This window comes from Mchenga conophoros, linkage group LG18 (assembly GCF_057382185.1).
Source record: "Mchenga conophoros isolate Kocher_MC1m ecotype Shallow Benthic linkage group LG18, M_conophoros_male_GT1.1, whole genome shotgun sequence".
NCBI lineage: Eukaryota > Metazoa > Chordata > Actinopteri > Cichliformes > Cichlidae > Mchenga > Mchenga conophoros.
The window spans coordinates 1007469-1033237 of record NC_140543.1 but is presented as its reverse complement, the minus strand read 5'-3'; the positions used below and the strand labels follow the sequence as shown (position 1 = coordinate 1033237).

Here is a 25769-nt window from a genome sequence, read left to right as displayed (position 1 = left end):
GAAGCCTAATCTTGAAAGTAGAGATAGTGTCTGTCTCCTGAATCCAAACTGGAAGCTGGTTCCACAGAAGTGTACAGCTACGTTCTGTTGTTCCAGGCGGCAGCGTTACGGTTACCATGGTTACAGGGTGACACTCTCTCTCTGCGACTGCGTGTTTCCTGGGTGACAGAGCGCCTTTTTGTTGTTGTTGTTGGGCTAAGCTAATAGGCAGAATGCTACAGGCATCGCCCTAAAGAATGTAGCCTCATGGGCAGTGTAGTCCGTGCTGCAGCGAGAATGGACTGCCATACTCGTTATGTGTCTGTGAGCGAGGGAGGGAGATAAAGGAAAAGTACGAGCTGTCACGGAGCAAAAACGGGAGCTGGAAGCATGTAAATATAATAATAACCACTGCAGCCAAGAAGAGAGCCTGACGAGCCCAGCTGAAAGTAAGCTGTTAAGACTCGACTGTACACCGTGTTCGTGTTTTCCTCTGAAACAATAAGTTCTGTTGGAGCAGCCTTTCAACGCCTCTCTCTGTCTCTGCTAGCAAAGTTGACCCACACAACAAAGTAAAGCTAATTTTCAGCTACGAGCCGACACGAACCCGACGTATTAGTCAGAGGTCCCTTTACTACGGTTCGGAGCCGCGGACCTTCAGTAATAGCAATAAATCAGGTTCTAGTTCCTCCTGCTCCACACTGGAGCTCCTCTCCTGGTTCCAGAGCTGCTGCTCAGGGAGAACCTCCTCCTCCTCCTCACAGACCTCCTGCTGTGGGACGTCTGGAGCGACGGAAGAAAGAAGTTACTGATGCAACCGCAGAAACATTAACAGGACTTTACAGCATGACTGCATCACTCATGAATGTGGACAGGCACCTGAGTTCACCTGTTTTGTGGTTTAAAAGCCACAAAGACGCTGTGTTTAGAGAAAATGGGTCTCAATTGTTCCCATACTGCTGACACATACGGGATCACTGAGGGTTTTTTCTTCTCCAGCTTTGACAAAAGTCCAGCTGGGATAACCACATTTACTCAGGGTCAGCTTTTCATCCATTTCATTAATAGTAATAAAAATCACACAGCAGTAATACGTCGAAGATCCTGAAGTTTGATCTGATTTCCACCAATGAAGACTCTGAGCATGCCACAAACACATTTAATGAACAGCGTGTGTAATTCCTCATTTATTTTAGACCCACATCAAACAATAAAATAAAGCCGTGTGTTAGTATTCATTCACGTCAGACTCTTTGGTGTTGAGTATATGAATGATCAGTAGTAGAATGGATATGATTCATTATGGATAAAAACCTGAACGAGGCCTTTTCTTTCCATTTTCTCTCCTTTATTATTTGTAACACGCTGTTTATGTATTTATGGCTCAGTTTGGTACATTTAAATAGGTTTTAGGAAGAAAGAAGGACGTTTATTCCAAGCGGAACAAAGTATTTGAACATCCTCCTCCTGCCGGAACTTCAGAGCGGGACATCCGGCGGAAGTAAACATTTTTAAAAGCGGCAGTTTGGTTGTTCCAGCGTGAACTTTTGGAGGCTTTGTGCTGTGTGTGAGCCGCGTGTGTGAGCTGCGTGTGTGAGCCGAGTGTGTGAGCTGAGTGTGTGAGCTGCGTGTGTGAGCCGAGTGTGTGAGCTGAGTGTGTGAGCTGCGGCAGCAACGATGCCTTCAGTTCAGTATCTGAGAGAGTTCATCAACGAGCGACTAACTGCTGCTGCTGAACAAATATTCTTGGAGTTTGAAAAAACGATCGTCCAGTACGAGGAAGAGATCGACCGTCAGCGCAGACTGCTGGATATCACCTGGAAACCCCAAATCAAGCTGCACAGGACAGGTGAGTGTCCCTCTGAGGGAGGATCCTGATCACAGCTCTGCGGGACGTTTCTGATTGTGAGGACTTTTTGGAGATGTGAGCTAACAAAGAGCAAACAGAGGACAGGACTGCGCTGCGCTGCATTCAAACAGCAGGCGCTGAAATCAGCCTGGATTTGAGCTTTTCTCTGACCTGGATCCATCACTCAATCCTGTGAATCGTTTGAAAAACTTTTTGTTTGGCGGTGAAACGTGTGTTTGATGGTGCGTTCAGGTGCACCTTCTAAACTCAGTAATCTAGCCTGAAAAGGTTTTTCCTTGGTTTCCTTTCTTCTTCTGCAGAGCTGTAAAGAGTTCAGTGTTAACGTCATAACAATACGTCTTTTTTATTTCTCCATCAGTGACGTCAGAGTGGTCGCCCGGGCCCTTTGTGATGATGTCACATAAAAGCTAAAGTGGTACACAGCACGTGCACGGTTCCTGTGGTCACATTTACACACGTGTGAGAACAACAAAGTCCACCATGTTGTTGTTCAGAGTCACGGACGCGACTGAAAGAAGTGACACAGAGTTTAATGTGCAGCTCGGCACAGTGACACCTAATATTGAATTTATGAACTGTAGTGGCAGTGCGGTGCTGCTGCTGTGCTGAGGGGGCTTTACCTTCCAGATGTTCGTCTGAATAAATGCAGATCTGAGATCAGTGACTTACAGCTGACTGGACGGCTTTACTCTCACACACGAGCGACGCAGTCATGCTGTAAAGTCCTGTTAATGTTTCTGTGGTTGTGACTTCTTTCTTCTGTCCTCCAGACGTCCCACAGCAGCAGGTCTGTGAGGAGGAGGAGGAGGAGGAGGTTCTCCCTGAGCAGCAGCTCTGGAACCAGGAGAGGAGCTCCAGTGTGGAGCAGGAGGAACCAGAAGCTCCACAGATTAAAGAGGAACAGGAGGAACTGTGCAGCAGTCAGCAGGGAGAGCAGCTGGGACTGAAGGAGGAGCCTGAAGTTCATAATGATCCTGTGCAGTACGAGGAAGAGATGGAGCGTCAGCGCAGACTGCTGGATATCACCTGGAAACCCCAAATCAAGCTGCACAGGACAGGTGAGTGTCCCTCTGAGGGAGGATCCTGATCACAGCTCTGTGGTACGTTTACTTTGAGGCTGCAGGGATGTTTCTGGAGGACAGAAGGTGGATGTGTCTCTGTTTAAACAAACATTCAGCTTTAAACTCACCCGAGGACGCTGCTGTGAGGCAGGGTTGGGGTTTTCCTCTCACACTTCTTACTGGGTACATCACCATGGTGACTGATGGCTTTTTGCAGCATAACTAAGGGAGGATTCAGGGTCACCTGGTCCAGCCCTAACTATATGCTTTAGCAAAAAAAAGTTTGAAGCCTGATCTTGAAAGTAGAGAAAGTGTCTGTCTCCTGAATCCAAACTGGAATATAACAGGACACCGGAGTAAATTCTGGAGCATCTCACACTTCTGATAATCAGCTGTCTGCTTGACGTTTATTCAGCTGTGTAAAAACTATAACTTTAATCTCAGCCAAACCGATTTACTCAGGAACAAATAAAATACTGAAAAAGCCAAACAATAACATTTTTAAGTTATCTAAGTGACTCATATATCATGTTTAACCTGAGTAGCGAAAGATGGCGGTGGGTTTGAAAACGATTTGCCGGGAGTCCGGTGTTCTCACGGCGCTAGTTAGCCTAGCCCCCGGCTAGCTATCGAGCTAGTGGGTAACAGACGTCTCCGAAAACGTCGGAGCGCTTTTGAAAATGCGGTGTCCTGATAAACTGAGCAGATATTTGAGGTTTACACAGCTACATTCTCCCTGAAAATATGTTAAACGTTTATTTTGTGACCCAGAAAGAATAATAAGAGTAACATTAAAACTAACTAGCTGCCGCCATTGTTGGAAACTGAGCTGGGCCGCGCTATGAATTCTGGGATAGGTTGGGCCACGAAGGACACACCCGACCCATCCTTCAAATCTGGGGAAATGAAGGGTGTATTTGGAGGGGTCTCTAAATTTGGACAGCCTTCGTCACGTCGCTGTCATGTGATCAGAATCAGAATACTTTATTGATCTCTAAGGGAAAGTAATCGGTCTACAATTGCGCCCTCGGAAGGATGCGGCACCTAAATTTGGACACTGCTTTTTTTTTTTTTTTTTTTCTTCCTTGGCATTTAACGGCAGCTTGTAGATGCAGTGCTGCCATCTTCTGTTTCAGTTCGTTATTGCGTTTTTCAAATCCTACTTATTCCTGATTCTTTCAGGATCTTACAGAGTTTCCAACGACGCATCGACTATTAAATTAGTCGTACACAATTTTGATAGTCGACTGATCGTGGCAGACCTACTGTAAGGTCATTAAGAGTTGATTCTGTTCATCTGGACGTAGCGTTTTGTGGGAGAAACGTTTTATCATCATCAGGTGACGTCTTCAGTCTCAGCTGACTGCAGGTTTCAATCTTATAAACAGGACATTTGCATAATGACTGAAACCAGCCCACTGAAGGACAATGGGCTGTGAGGTCAGTTCATTAATCTTAATTATGCAAATTCTCATGACTGATCAACAACCACTGAACCACAAAAAATTACCAATAATCATCCCACAGATGTAATATTATCTACAGCTACTCTTAGTACCATTGATGTTAAGTTAGACTCTTTTTCTCTAATTGATCTTTCTGAGTTAACTTCAATAATTACTTCCTCCAAACCATCAACGTGTCTTTTAAACCCCATTCCTACAAAACTGCTCAAAGAAGTCCTGCCATTAATTAATTCTTCGATTTTAAATATGATCAACCTATCTCTAATAATCGGCTATGTACCACAGGCCTTCAAGCTGGCTGTAGTTACACCTTTACTCAAAAAGCATCTCTAGACGTGTGTGTGTGTGTGTGTGTGTGTGTGTGTGTGTGTGTGTGTGTGTGTGTGTGTGTGTGTGTGTGTGTGTGTGTGTGTGTGTGTGTGTGTGTGTGTGTGTGTGTGTGTGTGTAATACAGTTTAAAGAGGTAGGGGTGTTGGTTGCATTGAAGTATAAATAGAAATACGATTTATGGACATTACACCTTATTTATGGGTGTTGGCGGTGCACTTATCCTCCAGTCAGGGTGGAGGTAGGGCATGTTTGACAGCCTGTGGGTAAAAACTTCTGTTGAGTCTGTTTGTTTTTGACCTGATGGACCTGTAATGTTTACCAGAGGGAAGGGGGGGGGGGTCCTTGATGATGATGTCTGCCAGTATAAATGTCTCTGAGGGGGGTCAGTGAGGTGCCGATTGCCCGCTCTGCTGCCCTCACCACCCGCTGCAGTTTCCTCTTGCCCTCCATGGTGCAGCAGTTGAACCAGAGTGTGCAGCAGGAGGTCAGAAGGCTCTCGATGGTGGAGCGGTTGGGGTTAATTAGCAGTCTCTGGGGTAACTGGGCCTGACGTAGTTTCCTGAGGAAGTACAGCCTTTGTTGTGCTTTCCCTACCTGGTGGGAGATGTTTGTGGACCAGGTGAGGCCGGCCGAGATGTGGACTCCGGGGAACTTTCCACCTCCTCCATCAATGTAGAGGGTGGAGTGCTCAGTCGATTACCATCTCCTTGGTCTCGGCTGTGTTCAGATGCAGGTTGTTGTCGTCATCGCTTCAGATGCTGAACCTCCTCTCTGTAGCTGAATCATCGCTGTTGTCGATCAGTCCTATGATGGTGGTGTCAGCAAATTTTATAATGGTGTTACTGGTGTGGATTGGTGAACAGTTATGGGAGAAAAGTGAGTATAAGAGGGGACTGAGGACACACCCCTGTGGGACACCTACATTCAGAATGAGGGTGGAGGAGGTGTGCTCTCCCATCCTGATGTTCTGGGGTCACGCAGGAAGTCCAGTAACCAGCTGCACAGTGAGCTGCTGAGTCATGAGTTGCTTATTAACCAGTTTGTGGGGTTGGACTGTGTTGAAGGCAGAGCTGGTCCACAAACAGCATTCTCACACAGGTGTTGCTACTGTCCAGGTGAGGGCTGTGTGAAGAGCTGTTATTATGGCGTCCTCTGTCGACCTGTTTGCCCAGTATGTAAACTGGTGTGGATCGAGGTCTGCAGGGATGGCAGCTTTAATGTGGGACATGATGAGCTGTTCAAAACATTTGGTAATTATGGCTGCTCAAGCACGTGGACAATGGTCATTCAAGCAGCTCACTGTGTTCTTGGCCACTGAAACGATGGTGGCTGACTTAAGGCAGGATGGTACTACAGACTGTAGCAGTGAGAGGCTGAAGATGGTGGTGAAAACCTCTGCTAGTTGGTCTGCACATGCTTCAAGCACTCTACCAGCTACACCGTCAGGACCAGCTGCCTTCCTCACGTTGACTCTGCACAGTGTGGCTCTGACCTGATGCTGCTCCAGCTGGATGGGGGCGTCGTCCCTCTCTGTAACGGCAGGATGGGTGATGGTGTCCCTGTTTCGTTGGTTGAAGCAGATAAAGAACTGGTTTAGGGTTAGGGCTGGGCCATATCATACCGTTCACGGTAATAGTATAATGTTGGGCAACGATAGGAAAATGAAACATGGAGATAGAATATGGGTAAAACGCGCATGCGTAGTGCCTTTGTTTACATACGCACACGGCGGCGACGCAGAATGAGAAGAGCGAAAGCGGATCATTGAATGAAACGATGAACCAGAACTGGTTTGTAAGAATGCTGCAGCTTCACTGGTGTGGAACTGGTTTGGCTTTCGTCCATCAGATATACAACAAAGCACTATTTTTGGTAGCGCATGCTAGCGGGCCGTCGTTATTACCGTGTTGTTTGGAAAATACGGCGCACTTAAAATCAATCCTTTGATTTTTCTGAAAGTCGACAGAGCCCCTTATAATCCCGTGTGCCTTATGTATGAACTCTGGTTGTGTTTACTGACCTCGAAACGATTTTATGTGCACGGCGCTCGAAAATCTGTCAAATGTTTCAGTACGACTTTGCTGAGCTACGAAGCCGCACCGCTTGATGGATTGTTGGAGCATTACAGCTATCGTAGGCGGAGCCTCGCGGAGTGATACGTACTAGAGATGGACCGATCCGATATTACGTATCGGTATCGGTCCGATACTGACCTAAATTACTGGATCGGATATCGGAGAAAAATAAAAAATGTAATCCGATCCATTAAATATCACGAAAGCACCTCACAAAACTTGCAACACGCCGTAACTCACCTCAGAACGTTAGCACGTCGGCGCAGTATGCATCACGTGATAGAGTGGCTGTGGCATGCGGGACCTGTAGGTGGTCTGGATAGCATGTGGAGCTTCGCTAGCAACCCGGCATTTCATCTCCGACAAAGTTATCCCGAGAGAAGTAAAGCAAGTGTGTAAGTCCATCTCTGAATGTTTGTAAAGCATTCCTGCGTTAAGCTTAACGAGCGATATATGGAGCGACTGCCTCTCCTGCTGCTACTTCAATCATGAAACTGATCAATGATCAGCTGATCGTCTCTCTTGTTTGTTTTTGGCCCACTTTGCACCAGAAAGAGGAAACCAGCGGCTGAACAACAGCAGCACGTTTAAGCTTGATCAGCTGTTGTTAGAATGTATTTAATATTACTTTCTACTCGAGGATCTTTTTCTACGTAGCTGACGGCTGGTAACTGTGCAGGGGCGGATCTAGCAAAGTTTAGCCAGGGGGGCCGATAGGGCATGAACAGGGAAAAGGGGGCACAAAGACATACTTTTCTTTCTTATTCTCATTTAAAATGTCTAGCTTTTAATAAATAATTATCTGACACCCAAAGTTTTAATTTGATGTAAAATGAATAGAAGTCAATTACTGTATATAGTAACTATTAAGTCTAATATATATACCCTAGTAAGCTATAGTACTTTTTCCTTTGGGAAGGTACCATCTGTGCAGTCTGCAATTTTGTTGAAGAAAGATGTTGAATCTATTTAATATTTCTTGAAAAATAATTGATTTCTGTGCATTTTTTTTTCACACTGCATCAAATTAAGGTTGATTACGTCGATTAAGCATCATGAGGTGGAGCGTGAGGGGTGGTTCCCTATTTTTTATTTATTTATTTTTGTTGTTGCTGGGAGTTGGAACCCTATTAGTTAGGTTGCTTAATATTTACGCTAAGTACTCTTTAAAATACCAGAATAGGGAGGATGGTGTAGGTCTAAGTTTATTAGATTGATCAGTATTGCTGAACTATGAAATATTTTTTTTTTGCATACAGGTATAACAGAATAGCTTTAGTGTAGTTGTTGTTTTAAACTTGAGTATGAACTTATACAAAATGCAGCAAGATATTTAAAAAACAGTTTTGTTGATTAAAAAACACTATATCGGATTCATATCGGTATCGGCAGATATCCAAATTTATGATATCGGTATCGGTATCGGACATAAAAAAGTGGTATCGTGCCATCTCTAATACGTACTGTGCTTCAACATAATATTACCGTACTGTGTGTATAACCTTTTTTAAGTTTTGTGGATATTATACATGGTTATGCCGAGGATATATCGGCCAGAGAGCCCAGGAATCGAACCGGCGACCTTCAGGTTACAGATGCGCTTCCCACACATGTTGGTGCAGACTTGGTCCAGTGTGTTGTTTTCCCTCGTCAGAAACGTTTTTAATGAATCCAGGCGGGACAGATTTCAGGTTTGCATGGTTAAAGTCTCCTGCCACGATCACAGCGCAGTCTTGTAAGTCTTAACAAGTTTACAAAGAGTGACCTTTGACCTTTAAATGTAAATGGACGGCCGAGTCTTGTCTCGTGGAGGTGGCTCTTCTGTGTTGTGCCATGCATTTATGAAGTGGCTGTTTGGTCTCTCCAATGTAGAGGTCTGAGCATTCCTCGCTACACTGTACAGCAAACACCACATTGTTAAGTTTGTTTAGGACTTCTGTCCAGTTTCTGTCGGAGTGTGTTGCTGGGTGTGAAATACACTGGGATGTCGTGCTTGACAAAAACTGGTTCAGAGGTGAAACGACTTTAAGCAACTTAAAGAAGTCCAGACGCTTTTCTCTCCAAGCTACTTAGATGATGTAAAGTGTTGTGTCATCAGCATAAAATTGAAACTGTACTTCTCAATGGTGGGGAATATTTGTGAGAGTAAAGGGAGAGATTGTAAATAAGAGGAGTCCCAACACTGACGGTTCTGCTGTGAACGAGCTGTTTTGTGTCAGATAGGAAGGATGTAAAATATCGTAAAGCTGTGTACGTGATTCCAATACTGGCCAGTCATTCTAACTGGAGAGGATGGGAGATGGGGTTAGGAGCATCACTGCTGATAAGAATGGTGATAAGGTTGGTCCCAGCTCACTGGTGATGTCAGCAGTAGCTGTTTCAGGACTGCTCCTAGAATGAGAAGTTGATCAAATGCCTTGTAGAGCTTATTGAGAACTCAGTAGGCCCGGAGCGGAGATGCTGTCTGGGTGATGCAGAAGTGTTTATGAAAATGGATAGCATAATGAATATATTCACCATTTTCATGTATCCGATTTTTCTCTCCAGACGTCCCACAGCACCATATCTATGAGGAGGAGGAGGTTCTCCCTGAGCAGCAGCTCTGGAACCAGGAGAGGAGCTCCAGTGTGGAGCAGGAGGAACCAGAACCTTCACAGATTAAAGAGGAAGAGGAGGAACTGTGCAGCAGTCAGGAGGGAGAGCAGCTGGGACTGAAGGAGGAGCCTGGTACCTTTATGGTGACTGTTGTTGAGGAAGGAGAGCACAGTGAACCAGGAGGAGACGGGGAGCAGCTCCTCTGTGATGACTCTCCTCAAAGTGAAAGCACAGATGAAGAATCCAGCAAGTGTGAAGAGTCAGGGTTAAGTGAAACTGTGACCTCAGTGCCAAAGAAGAGGAAGAAGCGAGACAGACGTCAGGATGATGTGGAGAGCTGGACTGTGTCAGAGAGTCCCTGCAATGCTGCCACAGGTAGAGAGTCTGATGTTTGCCAAAAATCCATCAAGAGTCAGGCCCAAAGAAAGAAACCCAACACTGATGTGAAACCCTATCCTTGTGATACATGTGGGAAAAGTTTCAGTGATAGAAGTACGTGGAAACGTCACCTTAGAACCCACACAGGTGAGAGGCCATATCCCTGTGATACGTGTGGGAAAAGTTTCAGTCGAAGCAGTCACTTGTATGATCACATGAGAACTCACACAGGTGAGAGGCCATATCCCTGTGATACGTGTGGGAAAAGTTTCCATAAAAAAATGAATTTATCTATCCACATGAGAACCCACACAGGTGAGAGGCCGTATCCATGTGACACTTGTGGGAAAAGCTTCAGTCACAGCAGTTATTTGTATAATCACAGGAGAACCCACACAGGTGAAAAACTGTTTGCTTGTAGTACCTGTGGGAAAAGCTTCAGTGATAGAAGTACCTGGAAACGCCACCTTAGAACTCACACAGGTGAGAGGCCATATCCCTGTGATACATGTGGGAAAAGTTTCAGTCGAAGCAGTACTTTGTATATTCACAAGAAAACTCACACAGGGGAGAGGCCGTATACTTGTGATACATGTGGGAAAAGTTTCAGTCGAAGCAGTACTTTGTATATTCACAAGAAAACTCACACAGGTGAGAGGCCGTATACCTGTGATACATGTGGGAAAAGCTTCAGTCAAAAAAGTAGCTTGATGTGTCACAAGAAAACTCACACAGCTGAGAAGCCAGAGGCTCATAAAACATTTCAGTGTGAGTAGGAATTTGATAGACTGCATGAGAACTCTCACAGGTTGTTTTCCAGAAATATCTGTCTTTTATGCTGTATTCCTGTTTGTGGTCACTGTTTTATTTGAGACTCAGAATCCCTCAGAATCTTCCCCACTCGCTGTCTGAGGAGGGTGCACAGTATCCTGCGGGACCAACATCACCCTGCGCGCCACCTTTTCCATCTGCTGCCCTCAGGGAGAAGGTACAGGTCTATACAGGCCAGAACATCCAGACTGGCCAACAGCCTGTATCCACAGGCTGTGAGGCTCCTGAACTCTCTGCCCCCCTCTCACGGACAATAACCATATCCAACTTCTTAATAGCAATGAACTGGTCTGCATTGGTGCATCATATCTTTATTCTCTTCCCCCTCCTGCCCCCCCCCCCCCCCCTCTTTCTTAAATAGATAACTATCATATCTGATATCATATCTCACAGTACAATAATATTGAATGGGTTGCATTGTTGTATTTTGTCATGTTTCTCAGGTCTTTGTCTAAATTTCTACGAACATTATTGCTAAGGATTGTCTTATTGCATTGGAGTCACACTGGGTTAAATATGTACACTTGGGTTTTAAGGGGTATTTATTATTTTCTTCTTTTTTTTGGGTTGTATGGAAGCCCCAAACGCAATTTCATTGTTCTTGACAATGACAATAAATAAATAAATACTAAAATACTAAATACTCTGGCCCTTTCTGCCTGCTTTAGTCTGTAATGGTCTCTTTAGAGCACGTTGTTTCTTCTCATGCATTCATTTATTTTTTGATTTCATCCACTTGTTATTGTTTCAGCCTTTAGAGGTGATCCTAAAAACCTGCATCCTGATGTATGTATGACACATATTTTGGTTTACAAGGTTACAAAATTCGCAACTACACAATCTGATTTACAAGTACAAAATAAAAGTTCAGTTTTTTTTAACTTTTCTCACGCAGCTTTATTTGCAGAAACCCCGTGTTGCATGTAACTTAAAGAAGTATATGTCTCTGGCCATTTAACTTTTAATCTCATCACGTGGTGGTATCTGGCAGTGCTCTTGTTTATGCTTAGATTAAATCTCCAGGGTCCATGCATACTCGCAGTTCTTTAGTTTTGTTCCATTTCTCCATGCACAGCATTGAGTTCGGTTCTTCCACTTGTTGTGATGAGCTGCAACTGTGACATCCTGTCCAGCTCTTTTTTTTTTTTTTTTTTTTTTTTAAAGACGATCCCTAAGCGGAGCTGGGACTCTCCGTGGAGCCTGGATTAGCGGCTTCGCATCATCTTTCAGCTGGACACTGTACAGTGGCTTGCAAAAGTATTGGGCCCCCTTGAAGTTTCCCACATTTTGTCACATTACAGCCACAAATATGAATCAATTTTATTGGAATTCCAGGTGAAAGACCAACACAAAGTGGTGCACACGTGAGAAGTGGAACGAAAATCATACATGACTCCAAACATTTGTTACAAATAAATAACTGCAAAGTGGGGTGTGTGTAATTATTCAGCCCCCTTTGGTCTGAGTGCAGTCAGTTGCACATAGACGTTGCCTGATGAGTGCTAATGACTAAATAGAGTGCACCTGTGTGTAATCTAATGTCAGTACAAATACAGCTGCTCTGTGACGGCCTCAGAGGTTGTCTAAGAGAATATTGGGAGCAACAACACCATGAAGTCCAAAGAACACAGCAGACAGGTCAGGGATAAAGTTATTGAGACATTTAAAGCAGGCTTAGGCTACAAAAAGATTTCCCAACCCTCGAACATCCCACGGAGCACTGTTCAAGCCATCATTCAGAAATGGAAGGAGTATGGCACAACTGTAAACCTACCAAGACAAGGCCGTCCACCTAAACTCCGGGGTGTCCAAACTCCGGCCCGTGGGCCGCAGTTGGCCTGCAAGTAATTTTATAAATAGAATAGATTAAGGCCGCACTTCAACTTTTGCATGAGTGTATTGCACTTCTTCGTTTTAACACCAGGGGAGCTACTGTTGATCAAGGCAGTTGCTCCACCAAAAAGGACAATCACAGAAGAAATTTACCCCAAGTTACTAAACAGGTCAGAACCAAAGAAGCCAAAGGTAGAAAGTGAGTGCAGAAAATTTCAGACACGGTGGGAGAGTGAAGATTTCTTCAAAGAACTCAAGTGTGTCTGTTTGATCTGCACTGAGACTGTGGCAGTTATGAAAGAGGATAATGTGCGACGTCATTATGAAGCCAAACATCAGGCCTGTACATCCGACACTGGTGCTGAGCCAGAGCAGACATTAACTCTCCCGCAGGGTCAGCAGCAGTATTTATCTCGTGCTCGAAAGGTCCAGGAAAAGGCTCCGATAGCCGCTATGAGGTCGCCCAACTCATCGCGAGACATGGCGAGCCTTTTTCAGATGGAGACCTCATAAAACACGGCCTCGTTAAAGTCACCGAAATAATGTGGAAAAAGTGCAGAACTTCAACAACGTCAGCGTGTCCAGAAATCCAGTCGTGCGACGCACTGAAGACTCGTCAGCCAACATTAAACTGCACCTGTCTGACAAAGCTGTGCTTTTGATTTTGACTCCATCGCATGCGATGAGAGCACCGACGCCACAGACGCCGCACAGCTGCTAATTGTTGCTGGGAGTGGACGAGAGCACGAGCGCCTTAGGTGAGTAAAACTATATTCCACAGTACCCGTGTGTTAGGTGCAGGTACACATGCTTCAAATATCAGTAATGCGCATCGATTCTGTCACTACTCTGCTTTTGTGCACCACTTTCTTATCTGCGTTTTCCTTGTTAACACACAGAGCACACACCGCTGTGCACAGCGCATGCAGTCAGCTGATCTCATCTGATGCACATCTGCTCCTTGATCAAGTGACATTTATCCGGGTTTTTGGCACGAGTGGCGTCGGATCAGCACCGCAGCTGGACGGCCCGATTTACAAACCCAGCGCAGCTGATACTCACCAGAATAATCTGCTAAAATGATGCACTCCTGTTATTAAGCCCAGTTCAGTCTGTTAATGTTGATAACTGTTTCAAACGGACGTTAACAGGTGTGTTGCTGAGCCTAATAACTTAAATAACAATGTTATTGGGAGTATATGCTTCATAACCTGAGTGCCTCTCACTTTCTTCTGCTTTATTGTGTTCAGTTTTTACATTTCCAGGAGACACTGTGCCCACAAAGAAAGTTGCACCTCCTTCCCATAAGCAGGACACTGTCAGGGTTCATGTCTGCCACCACATGGCTTTCAGGAGTAGGGATGGGTATTTATACAATTTTCACGATTCCGATTCCATTTTCGATTCTGTTTAACGATTCGATTCTTTATCGATTCTCTTTAAAAAAGGAGAACACTAAGGTCGATTAGCTCAGAACTTTGTTTTATATCTTCTCTTTGAACAAGATAGAAATTTAGGAGTAACATGGCCTTACAAACCCAACAGTGAGATCTTAAGAGATCCAGCCTGCGGCTCTTCAATGGGGCGTCACAGGGTCCCAGGAAAAACATTGTAAATGTAAAATAATAAAATAAATATTCTTCTGTAGCGATAATAAAGTGTAACATAAATTATTCTGTAGCAATTACACAAGAATATCCAGTAATGTCCCTGCCTACAATTAAACACATTCACTTACCGAAAATCATCTGCTGTGGCAAACGGGTGCAAGCCTTTGACCACAAACTGAGTCTCTGCTCGGTGACATTCGTCTATCCTGCCTGAAAGGAGACGCTGCCGGCAGACTGCAGCGAGAGCTGCCAGCATCTGAGCCAGACTCTGTCTCATCATGGTCACTAAATGCACAGTAATGGCAGGTTTGTAATAAGGCAGATCGCGCTAACATAATATGCACTGTTATGCTGGGCTTACGCTGTGCGGCTTTTTGGCCCATTTTGAGCCGATTTGTCAGTCGTGCGACCGTTTTGGTGATCGGCCCGATTTTGGCCTTAATCGTACGACGTGTAGTATACGTGGGGTAACGAGAAGCGATTTACACCTCAAGACCAGCCCCCGATCATCAATCGCTTGGTCGGTTGGTTGAAATCCTCACGACCGTCGTGAGGGTGTCACCGCAGCTTCTCACACTGCTCACGTGCAAACATATAAATGTCGGTGAAAAAGATGGAGCAGCGCGGCTGTGCAGCGTGTGATCTGGACACAAGCAATGGAGGCACAACTTGTAGAGCTTTGGAAAGCTCATCCGAGCCTTTTCGATGTGGCCTCACAAAATTATCACGACCACAACAACCGTGAAAATAGTTGGATCGACACTGCTGCTCAATCACAGCTGATCATGTTTTTCATTAGCAATTTATCAAAGTGGTGTGTCTGTGTGAGTGAAAGACAGAGAGAGCGACATAATTTCTGTTATAACCTTCATTTTATGGACGCGCAGTGTGAGCGCTCAGGTCGCATCAGAGCATCGGGCGGTATAGTGTGAGACCTGCATCATGACCTATGAACTTCTAACCCCTGCGAGTCAATCGTGCAGTTTGAGCAGGAGCTGAATCGCGCGACTGAAAAAAATCGCACAGTGTCTGCCCAGCTTAAGTTGATTATTTACCTGCCGCATTAACGGCAGAGGACGTGCAAACGTTACCGCTGCTGCTCGGTTGAGATTCACGAGTCCGGAGCAGAATTAAAAACACGACATTCATTTAAGGTCATCGCGTGTTTTGTGAGCAAATGCTTTTGCATATTCGTAGTGTTTCCTCCCTTAAATGAAATATCTGCTTGCAAGTATTGCAAGTTGTCCTGTTGTCATCCGTTCTCGTAAAGTATAACCAAACTTTTGAGCCGCTTACGCGCCGTGTTTCCTGCCAGGTAAATGACGCTCTGCAACGTGGTGACGTCATTCGGGGCGACTGGAATAGATAAAGGAATCGTTTGCAAAAATGGCAAACACTTCCAAGGGATTGAAACAGTGGGAACCGGTTCTCAACAAGAACCGGGTTTCGATACCCATCCCTATTCAGGAGTACATTGGATTATCTTTGCTGGTGACACATTCTTCTTCATTTTCTTTTTAACCACAGCTATTTTCACACTGTCGTGCACTGCAGTGACACTTGTTCCATTAAATGCCTTTGCGTGCTGCGAAGCTAACTCACTTGCATGACACTTTCTGCTTCATCCACAGTTGGTTCGGCACGTCTGAGCAGCCGTTCTCTAGTCCGTTTGTCATGGATCACATTCACAATTGGATCACAGACCACAGAATTTTTTTTTTTTTTTTTTTTTTTAATGTATTTATTTATGCAAGTTTCAAAATTTTTTTACACATTCACAAACAGCGGGACAGAAGAACACAGACAATAAAGACAATAACAACCAAAAAAAACAGAGCAACAAACCACACAACAGGGTACAAGGCCAGCACTTATTAAAAACAGCAGAGAAGCAAACAAAGCAAGTGGTATACATGTCAAACAACTCACAATCTAGTGAGTCCAATCCACAAGATCAAATCCAAAGATCGCTAGGAGGAGCTGATAACAATCATGCAAAAACAGTTATGGGCAACAGCTCAGAATGAAAGCAGTTAAAACAATGTGGTCAGGACCCAGGGCGTGGACTGTCCTTCTTAATGTGGTCTATAAAGGGCCCCCATATCTTCCTGAACTTCTCCATGGAATCAGACGTAGAGAACCGAATTTCTTCCAGGTATAGACAGGAGACCATCTCCTCGAGCCACCTCTTGAAGCAGGGAGGGGAGGCAGATTTCCACTCCCCCAGAATCAAACGTTTGGCAATCACCATACCAAACATGAGGGCCTGTTGAACAGCAAAGGGAAGTGCCAAGGAGTCGCCGGAGCAGCCCAGGATCACCATAAGACAGTCAGGATACAGTTGCCTATCATAAACAGTGCTATAGAAACTAAAAATACTAGTCCAAAAGGCTGTAAGCGTAGAACAGGACCAAAAAAGATGCCCAAGAGTACCGTCCACAAGTTTACATTTATCACATTTGGGGGAAACGTTAGGAAAAATCTTGTTCAATTTGGTTTTGGAATAGTGCAGTCTATGGACAACCTTAAATTGAATTAACTGAAGCTGGGCGTTAACAGAGCATAGTTTTATCCGACTTAACACTTCAGCCCATAGATCGTCAGAGATAACCAAACCAGTGTCCCTTGTCCAAGCCTCTTTAATATGGCAAGAGGGGGCTGCCGAAGAAAAAAGGTTGACAAGCCGAGAAATTAAGTGTTTTGAGGTGGGAGGTTCGTTCATCATATTGTAAAAGACATGCTGTATGGGGATGGTATCTAAATTTGAGAATGCTTGCTTGACATAATTCCTAATTTGTAAGTACTGAAAAAAATGACTTGTAGGGAGATTGTACTTTGTCTGAAGCTGAGCAAAAGAGGCAAAATGATTGTCGATATAAAGATCCTTTATAGCAATTAACCCTTTGACAGGCCATTGTTTGAAAGCAGCATCCATTGTACTAGGCGTAAAGCTAGGATTGTGGCAGATCGGGGCAAAAGTTGACACTACCGGGAGGTTCAAGATTCTCTTAATTTGATTCAATATTTTTACGGAGTTGCAAAGAATAAAGTCATCACATGCACTTTTAATAACCGATTTTGAAAATAAGATAGCTGGCAAGGATGCTCCAGTGTGCTCGATAGCAGTGCTAAGCTCCAATTCGAGCCATTTAGGGCTGGACCTGCATCCCACAGCATCACCAACTATAGGCAGATTCCAGAAGACCCAGGCTCTGGCATTACAGGCCCAGTAATAATGTCTGAAAACTGGAAGGCCCAGACCACCCTCGTCCGAGGGCTTTTGCAAGTGAGACTTCGAGATGCGGGGGGGCTTGTAGGCCCAAACGAAAGGCATGATAATGGCATCCAATGCTTTGAAAAAGGAAGACCTGAGAAAAATAGGAACGTTCTGGAATAGGTACATGAATTTAGGGAGCACAACCATTTTGATTATATTGATACGGCCAATCATTGAAAGTGGGAGAAGTTTCCACCTATCTATCATACACTTGAGCTCATCAGTTAGAACCGAATAATTAAGCCTGAAGAGGAGTTTTGAGTTCCTAGGGATGTTAATACCCAGGTATGAAAAGTAATCCTGGGAGACCTTAAAGGGCAAACTAGACAGGAAATCAGGGCCCAGACCAGACGACAGCGGCATAAGAACAGACTTCTTCCAATTTATGGTGAACCCTGATAGGTGGCCAAAGCTGTCAATCAGCTTAAGAAGTGGAGGAAGGGAGATCTTTAAATCTGAAAGAGCCAATATGATATCATCTGCATACAGACCGATGGTGTACTCTGACGTGCCACAATTTATACCAGAGATATGGGAATTGGCTCTGATGGCAATGGCCAACGGCTCAAGAGCTAAAGCAAAAAGCATTGGAGAGAGGCAACAACCCTGCCTTGTCCCACGGTGTAAGAGGAACGGGAGCGACCTCTCATGGTTGGTAAGGACCGAGGAACGAGGGCAAGCGTAAAGCAACTTAATCATATTCAAAAAATTCGACCCAAAACCAAATTTTTCAAGAGTAGCAAACAAATAACTCCATTCCACTTGGTCGAAAGCCTGCTGGGCATCGAGTGAAATCACCGCAGAATTGGGCAGTGTCGTTGAGTACATCGCATTTAAGAGACATCTAGTATTAGAAAAAGAGAATCTATTGGGGATAAAACCCGATTGGTCAGGATGAATTATAGAGCCTATGTGCTTATTTAACCGGTTGGTTAGGACTTTAGCAATTATCTTTTGGTCTGAGTTGAGAAGACTTAGGGGACGATAGGAAGAAACATTAGTTTCGTCTCTGTCTTTTTTCAGGAGGAGACATATATGGGCATCGTAGAAAGAATGAGGGAATGAGCCGTTTAACACTGCGCAATTTACCATCCGAAGTAGCAGGGGAGCGATAACGTCAATATGTGTCTTATAAAGCTCTATCCCGAAACCGTCCGGACCACATGCTTTTCCATTAGGAAAGGAGCAGATTGCATTTCTAATTTCCTCCAGCGTAAAGTCTGCATCGAGTAAGCCCCGTGCAGCCTCAGGAAGAGTCGGGATGTCTAAAGCATTAAGAAAATTAGTGATTTCAGCAACTGTGGCCGTAGTACTAGATGTGTATAACTGACAATAAAAACTGCGAAATCTGTCATTTATCTGCTTGTGATCGGACAGCAACTGGCCAGTTGCAGAGAGAATTCTGTGTATCGCCCTTTCAGCTTGAATGCCCTTCAGCTGTCTGGAAAGCACCTTGTCAGCCTTTTCACCAAGCTCAAAATGCTTCTGTTTTAATCGACGAATACAATTCATGACCTGCTCCCCCAACATGTGGTTGTAGTCATATTTCAATTTGAGAATGGTATTAAGTGTGTCAGCAGCCCCGGTATCGCGATACTTCTCCTCCAACACAGACAGCTCTGCCTCAATATTAGTACGCAGCCTGAGTTTGTCCCTGTTCTGAGAAGCTTGATAAGCAATAATATGGCCTCTAATAACGACTTTAAAGGACTCCCACAAAACAGAGTCTGAAACTACACCATTATCATTAAATTGTAAAAATTCTGCGATTTTAGTAGATAGGTAAACCGTAAAAGAGTCATTTAGATATAAAGAGGGGTTAAATTTCCAATTGTATTGGGGGGTATATAGGTTGAAGTCAATTACCGTTGAGAGAGGTGCGTGGTCCGAAACTAAAATACTGTGATAAGTGGAACTAACCACTTTCGAAATAAGTCTGGAATCAATAAGAAAATAGTCAATTCTACTGAAGCTGCCATGGACAGGGGAGAAGAAAGAGTATTGCTTTTCTAACGGATGCTGGTGCCTCCAAATGTCAACCAAGTCCAAAGATTTAGTAAGAGTATTGAGTACAGAAACAGCTCTCAAGGTTGGGGCCAGGGACGCAGAAGACCTATCCAACAATGGATCGAAATAACAATTAAAATCACCACCGATAATGATATTATGGTCATTGTATTGTGAGACAAGATTGAATATTTTACTAAAGAAGTCAGGGTTGTCAAAATTAGGGGCATAGATGTTCAAGAGGACTACAGGGGTGGAGTTGACTGTACCTGTAACAAGTATGAACCTCCCATCTGGATCACATATCTGAGTTTTGAATATAAAAGGAATAGTTCTGCGAACAAGAATGGCAACCCCTCTCGCCCTGGAAGAAAAGGCGGACTGGTACACCTGTGACACCCATACCGATCTTAATCGCCTCTGCTCTGAAGGTTGGATATGGGTCTCCTGTAAAAAAATTATATCAGAAGACAGAGATTTTAAATGCGAAAATACTTTACCACGTTTAAGAGCTTTGCCCATACCCCGACAATTCCAGGTTGTAAAAGTGATGTGGCTCATCCCCATCTTAAGTGAGTGGATGGTGTACGACGATGTGGAAGGACAAAATGAAGGCTTTGAGGTTTGACAAATAAAGAGCTGGCACTTACATCAAAAAACAAAAACGACACATATTTAGAAACAAGTAGACCCCCCCCCCCTCTCCCACCCCCACCCACCCCACAAACCGCAGAAAAAAAGATAGCGGAACACCCCCAATATCCAACAGGGAGGCAGCCGGGAACCAGGGCCAGCCTGACTGAACACTAATACTCAAAGAAAATACCGTGGAGCCCCGTGCGCCCCACATATAATCTATTTAACAAACATGAAAAACAAAATTGTGCACCAAGTACGAAAGATCCAACTCAAATATCTAGATGGATATAAAACTTTAACCGTTGCAACAAAACTGCAAATATGCAGAAATGAGACAGAGCATACAGAAACATGTGCATATTCCCAATATCACAACGTAACACAAATACTGTAGAGGCAAAACCCAATAGGCAAAATAGGCACTGTACACCGTTTCAGTGCGGGAAAGAGATGAACTCTACAGTATGTAAATCACAGTATGCAAACCAAAAAAACCTTTATATTGCGCATTGATCAGCTGAGGACAAAGATGTTGGATCAAAACATTCAACATAGCTGGGTAGAGAACATTACTGCAGAAAATGCGCGAATATGTAAACATGTCGTGAAATTAGTAAGTCACTTGTGAATTATTATTCATTTGCAGAGCCAATGGAGTCAGCAAACCGTGCAGCTTCCTCCGGCGACATAAAAGTCTTCGATGTGTTGTTATATTCGACATGGAGCTTTGCGGGAAAGCGAAGAGAGCACTTAGCACCGGCGTCGATCAGCCGCTTCCTCACACCACCAAAGGCCTGCCGCTGCGCCGAGACCTCCGCAGTGTAATCAGGAAAAATGGAAACTCTGTCTCCGCGGTACAGCATAGGAGACCTTTGCCTGCTGAGTCGTAGTATGTCAAACACATCACGGTCGTTGTGGACTTTAGCGATGATGACACGTGGCCGTTCATTGGGCTGTGGCTTCGGTCTCAGGTTACGGTGGGCTCGGTCTATTTTTATCGGCCTGCTGAAGTTCTCACGACCCAAAAGTTCTGGAAGTAGGTTAGCAACGAAGTCGGTAGGGCTGCCTTTCTCATCCCCTTCCTTAACTCCCGCAATCCTCACGTTGAGTCGGCGAGAGCGCCCCTCCAGATCGTTGACTTTAGCTTTGAGGAGAGTGTTAACCACCTGTAGCTCTTTGCACGATGCTTCCAGCGCTGCTAATCGGCTATCGTTAGCGGACATAGCTTCATCAAGGTCTTCAAACCGGCGCTCAGACTCATGATATTTCTTCTGGAGAGAAGTTAGCGTTGCATCAATTGCATCGAGACGGCCCTCAACCGACTTCTTCAACCCGTCCACGAGCGAGGTTATTTTGGAAAGCTCAGCTCCATGGTTAGCGATAGCCGCTAATATGGCATCATTACCTGCCGCCGACTGGCTCGCCTTGGACGTATCCCTCTGGCTCTCATCTTTCTTCGGCATGATGACAAAAGATCGGCTCCGACAGTCCGCGAAACAGATTTTAAAACTACCCAGCTAGAAATAAACTTAAAGTGCAACTTTATGAGTGAGAAGGCACGGAGAGCACAGAAAACACGTCTACTCCATAGCTGCACACGAGCGCCCCCCCAGAATTTTTTTACCCCCCAAAATCACATGACTGTGCTTTAAGCTTCAGATCAGTCACAAAGCAATCAAAAGTGTCTTCTGGTTGCTGCATCTGAGATCAGAAGATGTACCTATCATATACTGTGTTCTTCTGTGGTCAACTTTTCAACCGCTTATTTCTGTCACCAACTTCCTCGAACTTGAACGTGTTGAAGACTTCAGCGGTGTGAGGACCAGCCACCGTGAGCAGCAACACAATTTTCCTGGTGTCGGGTTCAGAGTCCAGTCCCATGGCAGCCATATACAGCTTAGACTGATGAACCGAGACTGGTGTCCACATCCCCACTAGTTTCAGCCCTTCCAGTGGATTCAAACTTTCCATCTTGAGCAGAACTTTATGTACAGGCTACGAACAGGATATAAATATGAAAAACTATACAGAAATCTGAGATATACAGTTATACAGAAATGGGAACTATGCAGGTTATAAACAGTTGTAGGATTAAAAATTATCATATTGTACAGAATGATTATTTACACTGAGCTATACAGCAGTGCAGTTAAGATAAGTGAGGGTGTAGATAGTTTCTACAGAGGCTTATAAAGTGCTAGTGGTTGTGAGTGGTGGTTCAGTCCATGTTATTATTGTGTGTTTGAGGGTACAGTTGTCCATTGTGTGTGTGTGTGTATGTTCAGTCCATGTGTTAACGTTGGTCAGATGTCAGGAGGCAGAGTTCAGGAGTCTGACAGCTGTGGGGAAGAAGCTGTTCCGGTACCTGGTGGTCTTAGTCCGGAGGCTCCTGTAGCGCCTCCCAGAGGGCAGGAGGGTGAAGAGTTCATGTGATGGGTGACTGGGGTCTTTGATGATTTTCCCAGCCCTTTTCAGACACCGCTTCCTGTAGATGTCTTTTATGGCAGGAAGTGGTGCTCCGGCGATGCGCTGGGCAGTTTTCACGACCCTCTGCAACGCCTTCCGGTCCGAGGCAGAGCAGTTCCCGTACCAGACTGGTCTCATCGTTGTCACTGATGAGGCCAATCACCGTGGTGTCATCTGCAAACTTAATGATGGTGTTGGAACCATCAGCAGGTCTGCAGTCGTGGGTGAAGAGGGAGTAGAGGAAAGGGCTCATCACACAGCCTTGTGCTACACCGGTGTTCATCGTGATTGTAGATGAGCAGCGGTTATCCAGCCGGACATGTTGGGGGCGGTTGGTCAGGAAGTCCAGTAACCATTTGCAGATGAGGGAACTGATGCCCAGGTCTGTCAGTTTCCTGATGAGTTGTGAGGGGTGGATTGTATTGAATGCTGAACTGAAGTCTATAAACAGCATTCTGGCGTAGGTGTTGTTGTTGTCCAGGTGTGAGAGGACAGAGTGCAGTGCGATGGAGACTGCATCCTCTGTGCTCCTGTTCTGGCGGTATGTGAATTGGTGGGGGTCCAGGGTGGGGGGGAGACAGGATTTGAAGTGTGCTAGGACCAGCTGCTCTAAGCACTTAGTGATGATTTGCTGATCTGCACTGGTTGCCTGTGAAATTTCGTATTCAATTCAAAATTCTGTTGTTTACTTTTAAAATTACTAATAACACAGGGCCAAGTTATCTTAAGGAACTCTTAAATTCATATCTTCCTACGAGGGCCTTAAGATCTTCCTCACAGTTATTGTTGGTTCAGCCCAGATCTCGCTTGAAGTCTAGAGGTGATCGAGCGTTTGCTCTAGCTGCACCTGAGCTGTGGAACAATCTCCCGATTGGCATCCGGGCGTCTGATTCTATTCAATCTTTTAAATCACGGCTTAAAACATATTTGTTTGAACTTGCTTTTTCTACTAGTTAAATTCTCGCCTCGCTTCTGTGAGTTATTCTATTAATGTGTCTGGTTGTTTTGCGTTGTCCTGCGCTGTCAATGTTTTCTATCACTGTGTTTGATGGTACAGCTGTGAACATAATCTCACACTTATATGACTCTGACGTTATAGTGCTAATTATTTTTATTATTTTATTGTTGCGTTGTCTATGTTCTCTATCACTGTGTATGATGGTACAGTTCTACTTTGCTATAGCTGTGTGCTATAGATTATTCCTATTAGTGGTTTTTACCTGTGAACATAATCCCACACTTATATGACTCCGATGTTTTAGTGTAAATCATTTTATTGTTTTATGTAAAGCACTTTGGCATGCCCCTGGCTTTTAATGTGCTCTATAAATAAAGATTGTTGTTGTTGTTGTTCTTGATGGGGGTGAGTGCTACTGGGCGGTAATCACTGAGGCTAGATGGGTTGGAGTTTTTGGGTATCGGGACGATGGAGGTGGATTTGAAGCAGGCCGGTACCACAGCGTGGGCCAAGGACAGGTTGAATATGTCTGTCAGCACTCCTGCAAGCTCCCCAGAACACGCTCTGAGAACACGCCCGGGGATGCCATCAGGGCCTGCAGCCTTGTGGACATTGATCCTGCTCAGCACCGCTCCTACATCGGTGGGGGAGAGAGTTAGAGGTTGGTGGTCTGGCGTCACATCTGCTTTGGTTGTGGGGTTCCCTCGCTCAAAACGAGCATAAAAGTTGTTGAGCTCGTTGAGGAAGGAGACATCAGAGGATGCGGGGGAGGGTTTGGTGGTCCTGTAGTCTGTGATGGTCTGGAGTCCTTGCCACATGCGTCGGGGTTGGAGTTGGAGAAGTGTTCTTCTACCTTCTTTTTGTAATGGTGTTTGGCTTTTTTGATGCCCTTCTTTAGGAGGAGACAAACATCCCGGTTCATCCAAGGCTTCTTAGATTATAGGTATTGCAGTAGAGGAGGATCTAGAAAAGCTCAAGCAGTTTATTCATGGTGGTGAGGTCAGCAGGGTAAAAGACTATTAAAAACAATGAATGGGAAGAGGGCTGGTAGCGTGTCAGCACTTTTGGAATTCAGGAGGCTATCCTGCCAGATAGAGTTCAAATAGGATGCATGAGCTTTCCTGTTAGAGCATATGTTCCCCTGCCCCTCGGGTGCTATAAATGTCAAAGATATGGGCACATCGCTGCAGTTTGCAAGGGGAAACACAGGTGCCCCAGGTGTGGAGGTGAACACAGGTGTGAGGAATGTGGGGATAGTGTACAGGATAAATGCAGTAACTGTGGGGGGCAGCACAGAATTATGGGCGTTGTGAAGTCAGAAAGAAGGCCATGGAGGTCAAACAAGTTAAAGTAGTTCACAACATAAGTTACACAGAGGCCGTCAACACGGTACAGAAGGCAAAGGACGAGACAGGAAAGGTTCACCCTATGTCAACATCAGATTTAGTAGAGTCCCACACACCTGGAGCTGATTCTGGGTAATCAGTTTGAGGATTTAAGCTCTGCGTTGACTCTCCTTCACCGCCAGTTTGTCAGCTACCTCAAGTTGGTAATTGGCTCCATGTTCCATGCTATTGGCTCTTTGTACTTCACTTAAGTTGTTGTCCTGTGCCACCACTCACCTGGACTCTCCACGCCACTTACCTTCAGCTGCAGCTTCTCTAGGACAATCTCTCCAGTCTGGAAACCTCTCTGATCCTTACCTGCCTGCCCTCCCCCATCTCTCAGTCTCTCGGACACAGCAGAGCTCAGGTCAGCCAGCTCATACCAATAACCTACCTGGCTACTCACCGCCTTTCCCTCAAAGCCAAGCTCCACTCCAGCTACAAGTAAGCAAAATACCAGTTATACTCACCATCTCCAAGCCCCCTCTGCGCTCCACCATCCTAACACCAGTTACTTCTTTTCTCAGTTCAACCACGAACAGCAGCTCATGGAATGAAATGTGAGTCACAACATTAATGAATATTTAGCCAACCTGTTGCTTTCATAGGTGATGTGTCACTGTGAGCTGTAGGACGGGAAATGGATGATGTGGTGATGATTCTTCATCCGATGTAAAAAGACTGAATCCTTACTAAGTTTAGAGAACATCCTATGAAGCTTGCAGGCTCAGTCTGTCTGCAGGAAGATCTGACCCCAGGTAAATGTCCAGCGCAGCACTTTCAGGCAGAGACTCAGACCTGTGGAGGCCGCTCAGTGAGGACTCGGCAGCATGTGAACACAACCTGAGCTCTTTGACAATTCTGAACAAACCGTGATTATTTTACCACAGAAAGTAGATTCTGTTCAACTGGACATTTTCAGTTGGAGAAACTCATCTAAGTAACTTCTTCAGCCTCAGCTGACTGCAGGTTTCCCCAACCTTCCAACAAAACTGAACATTTGCATAAT

The 25769-nt window shown here is 44.9% G+C and overlaps 1 protein-coding gene across 1 annotated transcript; it reads left to right on the top strand.

Annotated features, from left to right (window-relative positions):
* Positions 1-783: 783 nt before the first annotated feature.
* LOC146552790 (uncharacterized) lies at positions 784-11432 on the top strand. The gene is made up of 4 exons (XM_085254233.1): positions 784-1544; positions 1596-1828; positions 2620-2907; positions 9329-11432. The coding sequence occupies exons 2-4, from the start codon at positions 1657-1659 to the stop codon at positions 10528-10530; spliced, it is 1662 nt and encodes a 553-aa protein (XP_085110359.1). The 5' UTR covers positions 784-1544; positions 1596-1656; the 3' UTR covers positions 10531-11432.
* The last annotated feature ends 14337 nt before the right edge of the window (positions 11433-25769 follow it).

Bases quoted from the DNA above. Each gene is read 5' to 3' on its own strand.
- LOC146552790 (XM_085254233.1), top strand. From the start codon at position 1,657: ATGCCTTCAGTTCAGTATCTGAGAGAGTTCATCAACGAGCGACTAACT. The intron at 1,829-2,619 runs GTGAGTGTCCCT...TCTGTCCTCCAG, and splicing joins AATCAAGCTGCACAGGACAG to ACGTCCCACAGCAGCAGGTC. The intron at 2,908-9,328 runs GTGAGTGTCCCT...TTTTCTCTCCAG, and splicing joins AATCAAGCTGCACAGGACAG to ACGTCCCACAGCACCATATC.